Source organism: Manacus candei, unplaced genomic scaffold, assembly GCF_025592945.1.
Source record: "Manacus candei isolate 608988 ecotype Guabito, Panama unplaced genomic scaffold, ASM2559294v1 h1tg000028l, whole genome shotgun sequence".
NCBI classification, from domain to species: Eukaryota; Metazoa; Chordata; class Aves; order Passeriformes; family Pipridae; genus Manacus; species Manacus candei.
This window is the reverse complement of record NW_026138076.1, coordinates 15,801,437-15,809,184: the sequence shown is the minus strand read 5'-3', so window position 1 is coordinate 15,809,184 and position 7,748 is coordinate 15,801,437. Positions and strand designations below refer to the sequence as shown.

At 37.0% G+C, this 7,748-nt stretch overlaps 1 protein-coding gene across 3 annotated transcripts in view; it reads right to left on the bottom strand.

Annotated features, from left to right (window-relative positions):
• Positions 1-122: 122 nt before the first annotated feature.
• The window catches only part of ACSL1 (acyl-CoA synthetase long chain family member 1), a 39,416-nt gene continuing 31,790 nt past the window's right edge, over positions 123-7,748 (bottom strand). For all 3 annotated transcript variants that reach the window (XM_051790432.1, XM_051790433.1, XM_051790434.1), the window contains exons 15-21: positions 6,958-7,030; positions 6,315-6,403; positions 3,204-3,320; positions 2,715-2,858; positions 2,116-2,217; positions 1,947-2,018; positions 123-1,750 (exon numbers count right to left, since the gene is read on the bottom strand). In XM_051790432.1, coding sequence (XP_051646392.1) covers positions 1,610-1,750; positions 1,947-2,018; positions 2,116-2,217; positions 2,715-2,858; positions 3,204-3,320; positions 6,315-6,403; positions 6,958-7,030 — 738 coding nt within the window. In that variant the 3' untranslated portion in view covers positions 123-1,609. The remainder of the gene's footprint in view (positions 1,751-1,946; positions 2,019-2,115; positions 2,218-2,714; positions 2,859-3,203; positions 3,321-6,314; positions 6,404-6,957; positions 7,031-7,748) is intronic.

Sequence of the window (7,748 nt, the reverse complement as noted above, 5' to 3'; positions counted from 1 at the left end):
CCAGCCTTTATACTGTATTTAGTATGTTTATAGCAGTGGAGTTTTACAGCGTGTCAGTTACCAAATTACACCTGGGCTTGTTAGTCAGCAGCATTTCTTTGATAAACAAACACGTCAAGGAGTTGAAATGCAGAAATATTTATTTTGGTTTCCTTCATTGGTTTTGAAAATTGTTTTGGTTTTATAAAACATAGAAATAGCCAACACTAAGCAAACATTTGAATTCCAATGTAACAAACTACTGCTCTAACAGTTGACTTGGATTTGTGTACCTTAATTGCACACATGTATGAAATTATGCTACAGAGTAGTGCATTACAATCACACACAAATCTTAGTGCAAACCTTGTTGTGCTTGTATTTTACATATATCCATGTTTTCAAAAAAACAGCAATGAATGCTAATGCAAAACCAATTCTATTAAGGATAGCAAAAGACTTATGCTGTAATAAGGCTTATTTCTGCTGATTTCTCAAATAAAAGGTAACTAGTTATTTTGCAATTTATCTGAGAATTAGGTTTTTATCCCTGAACAAATACCTATCCTGGGCCAACACACAGTTCTGTTGGCATATATAAATACTTCCAATTGCTGCAAAGCATCAGGCAAAAAACATTCTACCTGACCTATTTTGCTATTCAGTGAAGAATACTCAGTGGCTCATACATAAAGCATGGAAAACAGAGGTTATGTCAGAAGCTCTTCCACTTAGAGGACCTGGCACATTTTTTAAAAATGCATTTTAAATACAAGGTCATTACAGAGAAACAAGTGGCTAGAACAGGTGCAGTGTTTACCCTGACTGTTAGCATAGCCCAGCCTCTGAATGGTTTGGTTTTTAAGTCTCTAGTGTTCTTGCCAGAGTTAGGATCAGCTCATTTGCAGGGCTGGCACCATGTAGCGAGGCTACACTTGCTGATTTAACCACATCCACACTTCCTGTGCAGAACCACATCTGTAGACTTACTCTGACGAACTTCTATTCATCAGTCTCCTTTGAGTGGAGTGCTGACTTCTACCTTATGAAAGTACATCTCAGAACTGGATGCAGATATAGAAGGGAGATACAACTCAGATGCCTTGCCCCAGTTAATATTAGGACTAATGAAAGATGTGATACCAGCCATACAACTGTAAGGGCTTGGGGTTTTTTGGTGGTTGGGTGGTGGGGTTTTTTTGAACAGACTAAGTCATTTTTCTGAAGATGCAAGATACTTAGAGGCATTTTCATAGCTGCCAAATCCTTTGTGGAATTGACAACTGCAAAACACACTGCAGACAGCAAACATGCTGGCAATAAAACCTTAGTTCCTTGGTGAAGGCAAGTCCCATTTTTGGCCAAGGAAATATTAAATAACTTACATTAGAGTTACCATTTATAGTTAAGGCTCTTTTTGGAAATTGTAGGTCACCATAAAAACAGTATGCAACACAACTTGACAGTAAGGCAGTGTTCCATTTCTTCAATGTTCCTATGGCAAGTACCCATTTTTGTACAAGTTAATGATTGCACAGTTTCCTTCCCTATGTTTGCTGTAGTCAAAATACAGATATGAAGACCAACAGTAGACATCATATGTGTGCCATTTTCCTCATTCCATTTGCAGTTACATTTTGGCATTAGCATAGAGTTCATCTATCTGTGACTGGAAGTATTTTCGCAGTTCTGGTCTCTTCGCCTTCAGTGTTGGTGTCAACAGGCCATTCTCAATAGAAAACATTTCACTGTGCAGGACAATGTCTTTCACCTGGAAAATAAGAAGTTACTAGCCAAGCTGCATTCCTTGAAATAGGAGAGGCTTTTAAAAACTTGCCCAGATATCATAAAGCCCATCACTTCAAAAGTTTTCCAGATGCAAATAAAAAGCAGTTTCTGGAGAATCAGATTATATTGGTATTGAGAAGTTTAAAGAATTAGGTGTTTGGTTCTCACAAGTGTCTTACCTGTTCAAATGACTTCAAACCAGATTCTTTCCCAACTTTCACCATGTCTTCCAGAATGTATTTTTTGACATCCTGTGGATACAGGAATATGTTGTATAGCTTCATGCTTGTATAAGCATCAACTTGAAGAAGTTTATGCAGAACAACTGTTTAGTTAGATATGTCTCACCTTGTTTTTGCATAGCTCTTGATAGGAGCCTTCAATTCCCTTTTTCTTGGCCCATTTGTGAAGAGAATCAGGATCAGGTACCACAATAGCTACTAAGAAGGCCTAAAAAGGAATTTTTATCAAGTTTTTTTTTTCTTTACACCAACTCTTTAGTTACTACACATTTCTTACTAGTCAGGTTTTGGAGTGAGTTTCTTGATCCTGCTGTACAGTCAGCAGCTTTCTGGTACCTGAACACGGGACTGCAGTTCAGAAGCTTGCACTTGAGAGAATTACTCTTAAAGACCCACACTTCTATTTACACTTGAAAGAACCTGGGTTTTTTGTATTTTTTTTCCCCCCCTGCATACTCTGAGCAAATTTATACACAGTCATTAATACCCAATTAAATGAGTTCAGCTCCCCTACCTGGTCTGAAACTAAATACAGAAACATGCTATGTAACTGCTGAAATCCATTCAGAACCAAAATGTATAATGATAAAAATTTAAGATAAAAATTTAAGATTTCAGTCCCAAAGCTTGGGGGGGGGGGGGAAGAAAAACTTTTCTGCCATCTCCTTTTGTAGTAATTTTTTAAATTACCTGAGAAATGCTTACCTGCAAGCTCTCTCCATGAACAAATACCTGTGCAAGTGCTTCACATCTCAGATACACATTCTCTATTTTCTCTGGTGCTATGTACTCTCCCTGGGCTAGTTTAAATATGTGTTTTTTCCGGTCAATGATTTTCAACGTACCATTCTGTTGACAGAAATAACTTTCACTCAGAAGAGGCACTTCAAGTGGAAAACCAATCTATACAGCTTAAGCATGCTCAGTAAAACTGTGCTAGAGCCAGAATACTGTCAAACTAGTGGTAGAAGGGAACAGGTTACACATCCATCTAATCTAAACTAGGGAAAGCCTCAGGACTGATACTGCCAATACTTTTTTAGCCCCAGGCATACAGATTTAGCTACAACAGTAACTATCCTCCTCCTCAAATTACTTATCTTTCACCTAATTCACTCTGTTCAATACCGAATGTTTTCTATTTTATTTCTAAATTACTGCTGATAGCTATAGAAGTTATGTAAGTTAACTTACTGGCAGCCACTTCCCAATGTCTCCCGTATGAAGCCAGCCATCTTTGTCCAGAGCTTCTGCTGTTTTTTCTGGATCTTTCAGATAGCCACGGAACACAGTTGGCCCTTTTACACACACCTGAAAATAGCAGTTTGTTAATGTATGAAGCAAAGTTAATAATCACTATTTGCAACAAATGCTTTCTCTGATGGTTCTCAAAAACCCCCACTAAAAAGACAAGATGAAGCTCATGTGTTTGTGCAGATCTCTACTTACGGGTTTTGGAGACCTAACATTTTCCATTACTATGAAGTATACTAAGAAGTCATGGGAAGCATCTGTTCTCTTACATTCTAGCAGCAGTGTTCCTACCTGCTATTTGAAAAATCTCAATTCATCAGAAAAAATATGTTTTTATTTATGTGAAGAAATTCTGCTGGATCCAGAAATACTATCCCTCAGCCTGGCAACATATTCATTTCAGCTTTTTGTGCACTGTTTGCTAAACACCTTACACACTAAATTAAAACAATAGAATATGTGTCAGTAAGAGAACATAAAAATAAAACAATTATTCAGGAACATGGAATAGAGCCTGAAGCATCCAGAGACACTCCCAGATTTAAGTATTTTCTTCGCATATATAACACCCAAGGTTGTAAGTTTTCTTTGGTGGGGAGAGGGGGGACACAGTATACAACTCTTACTATTTAAGGAACTGCAGGACTATAGAAAACCTTCCCTAAGAATGAGAACACAGAGATAGGCAAGATTAACAAGATTGAAGCAAAACTTAAAGTGCCCACTGCACACAACTGTTGAGGAATCAGGAGTCCAAAAAACTCAAAAGTCCTCAGAAGCAACAAAGGATTCAAACCATCACACTAGCATGGGAGTGACTTGGCACACACGATGATAGGAGTCAGTAAGAAGGGTCTGGTCTGGGCAATAGTATCAGAACTCTAGAACAAAATCTAGAAGATACGGGATAGAAAATGCAGTTTTAAGTTAAGCACAAATGGAGAATAAATATCAATTAAGGCCAATACTAGGCCAACTATTATTCTAGGGGATTAGTACAATTGTTAAATGGGCAAGGAACTGGCTGAAAAGTCTTCAGGCACTAATATAGATTCTCAGACTAGAAGAAATTACTAATGTAGTTCAGCAACCAATTCTTGAAAAACTCATCCTAAGTATTTCAGTGCTTACCACAGCATGCTGGTCAAGTGTAGTACAATGAACATGAGATGTCAACAGGAGGGAGATCAGAGTGTTAGTGAGGGTTATGATGACCTTGTAGAGACAGTACCAAACTTGGAACCAAACCAATATCCCAGTAAATTCCAAAGACTGACCAATGCAATGTTTAATTTTTCATGGCTCCTACTACCCCAGGAAGGCAGTAGGCGACAGCTTTTCCCAGTAGAGACAGCAAACCATTTATCTGTATCCTGCTAACTAGCACTAAAACCTCATTTTCATATGATCATATATAACTCTATTCACAAATTTAGCCTTCTTGAACATGGATAACTGACAAAAGTGAAAGCAAGGTTGACAGAGCAGAGAATACAGAAAGCTTACTCTCAGAAAGGAAGACTAGGAGTATTTAATCCTCCCTACTGTTGGCTTTTCAGCTGGAAGACTTATTTTAGGCAAATGGATAAGTAGAGCTAGTTCCATAGCCATGGGCTTCAAGTTTTGTGAAACAAGTTGCAACACTTTTTTATATTCAGGATAGTTCACACTGAGGAAGTTTGTCTTTCAGGCCTAAGACAGTACCTAATATATTAAGGGGCTACTATTTTTATTCTGGTCCAAAGTAACTCCTAATGCAGCAAACTTTTACAGCAAGTGTAAGCAAAATATATTTAAGAATTTAAAAAAACCCAAAAACCAAAAAACAAAACAAAACAAAAAACAAACAAAAACAAAACAAAAGCAACACACACCAAAAAAACCCCAAACCAACAAAAAAACCAACCAACCAACCAAAAAAAAAAAACAAACACAAAAAAAACCCAAAAAACCCCCCAACTTAACTGTTTCTTATTATAAGAATTTATACTCAATTCCTCTAGCAGACCAGGCTTTAAAAGTATGCCTAAAGTGAAGTAAAAATTGCTGATCAAGACTAAATATGAGGTGATATGCAAGACAGTAAAGAATTTTGACATTGCTCTCCACTTGCAAACAGTTTCTCACTAACCAAGCTCAATAAAATCTTTGAGTATTTCTGACTCTAGTTGCATACAAACTACAACCAAAACAAAGATTATAAATTGTTTGTAGCCACAAAGCAGTCAATTTCTCAAGCTACTTTTTTAATTTTTCAAGCTACTTTTTAACTTATTAATTTCTCACTCCCTAGCTGCCCTCACAGCTTCTCAAAAGCATATGAAAGACACCACAGTTAATTTGCTTTCATGGCTTGGGGAAAGTAAATTACTACATAGACATCTGTTCAAAGTATATACACAAAGTTCAATCTGTATTTATTTTACTTGGAAAAAATATTTTAAACGACAGTCTATAGCATTACATACAAAGCTGAGTCCTGAAAGTGCAATTTGTAAAACATGTTCAATTTGTGCAGGCTACATAAAAAATATGCAGAAAAATGTGCAGGCACTCATCACAAATCATCAGCAGCCTTTATGGCATTTTATCTCCACTTCTCTTAGAAGTGTTGCAGCCATTTTAAATTACCTCATCTCACACATGAAATGCTAGGTAACCAGCTACATACATCAGCTGCTCTCCAGCACTTGGCAGTAGCGTGGCAGGGAAGTTCTCTGCTAGCGTTCTGCTGAAGTATAAATGCAGTATGAGATAGCTACTTCTACCTTCTCTGCTATCCTACACAGCTGGAAGACAGTATGGTGGTCACACAACCATACATACTGTGGGGTAACACATTACTATGTAAGCTGCTTCTTCTCCCCTCCAATATACTATTTCTGGGTTCACTTCTGTGAATCATTAACTGGTATTGCACGCAGGCATCTTAGATTTTAGGTAACAGGCCATGTTTAGCACTTTTACTAAACTTGGTTGTTATTTCAGTAGCAAAAAAACATTTTCCAAGATTTCACAAGAGGCTCATGCTGACCTTCTGAAATTACTTACCTCACCCTCTCCTTTGGAAGCCAAGTAATTCATTTCTTGTACATCAACAAGCTTGATGAGACTGCATGGCATTGGTGCTCCAACATGACCTATTAAATAGAGTAACACCTCCACAGTCTGAACTGCTTTTTAGCCAGATTCTTAAAAAAATAAGCTGGTTTCACACTGAAGAAAGATGGAAAACTGATTTCTGGTAGCTTAAGACTGCTGGCACTGAAATATTAAATATTCAGATATCCCTAGAATGTTACAAGCTGAACCATCGACTTGGGTCTGCTTTTTCTTATAATCAGGATCCTCACTCTACATACATATTTAAGCAGCAGAAGCCTCATTATAGTTTCAATTATCAATATTATTTCAGTTAGGGAGGTAGAGATGTAACAGCTTACAGAAGTGCAGACTCTTCATTCCAACACCAAAACCTGCCATTTAGATTTCCAGCACATTCATTTTCCAGAACATTCATAGCTATTTAGGAGTAGAAACTTCGAGGGATGCCTTCAAAACTTTTTATTTCATTTGAAGAAAACTAATCTTCTCCTTCATGATAGGTGTTACTGAAGATTAAATAATATCAGGGACCTCTGAAAATTTCAGCACCCTGAAATTTAACAGATAGGTGGACTATTAAACATCATACCTGCTGTCCAGTCACCAGGCAATGACAGGGAGCATCCAGCTGTGCATTCAGTCTGTCCATAACCTTCATAGAACTAGAATGTGGAATCAAAATATTATCAAAATATTATCTAAGTTAAACATACAGTTTCTTCATTAAAATGAAATTAATATTTTGTTTCTTTTTTCTAGTTGTTTAAATTTGAGTGTAACAAGATTCCTAGCATCTTCTAAAAAGAATGTTAGTTTTATCACAATACATAATTTTAAGTGCTTATATTCCACCTTCAGTTCCAATATTTACTCAAAATCTCCCTCAATTTCACATAGCTTATGACACCTGTTTAGATTAAAACAGAAAGCACCAGAGGAAGCAAGAAAAAGAAATAAAGAACCATAGCACTAGCAGTGACTTCCTTCACATCATTTAAAGACAGGTTTGTCCAAGACAGCCAGGAATGGAATCCCTACACCCTATAACAGCTCTGTGATTATTATATACAAGACAGGCTTTTCTATGCAAAATGCATTGCTACACCAGCACACCACTGAGAAACTTGAAGTTACAGAAGCCTGATATTTTACAGTATTTTTGTTTTCTATCCTTGAAATTTATTTCAACACATTTGTTCCATTCTGTGCCGTTGTTACTCAGGTTTCACCTCCAAAACATGCTCTGAAAAGGCTTTGAAGATAAATGCAATGTGTGCAAACCGATTCACCCCAACCTCATCTTCAAAGAAACAACACTACCAATATCATCACATGGATTATTAGATTCTCTAAAGCTGCAAATACTTCTGTAAGCAAGGC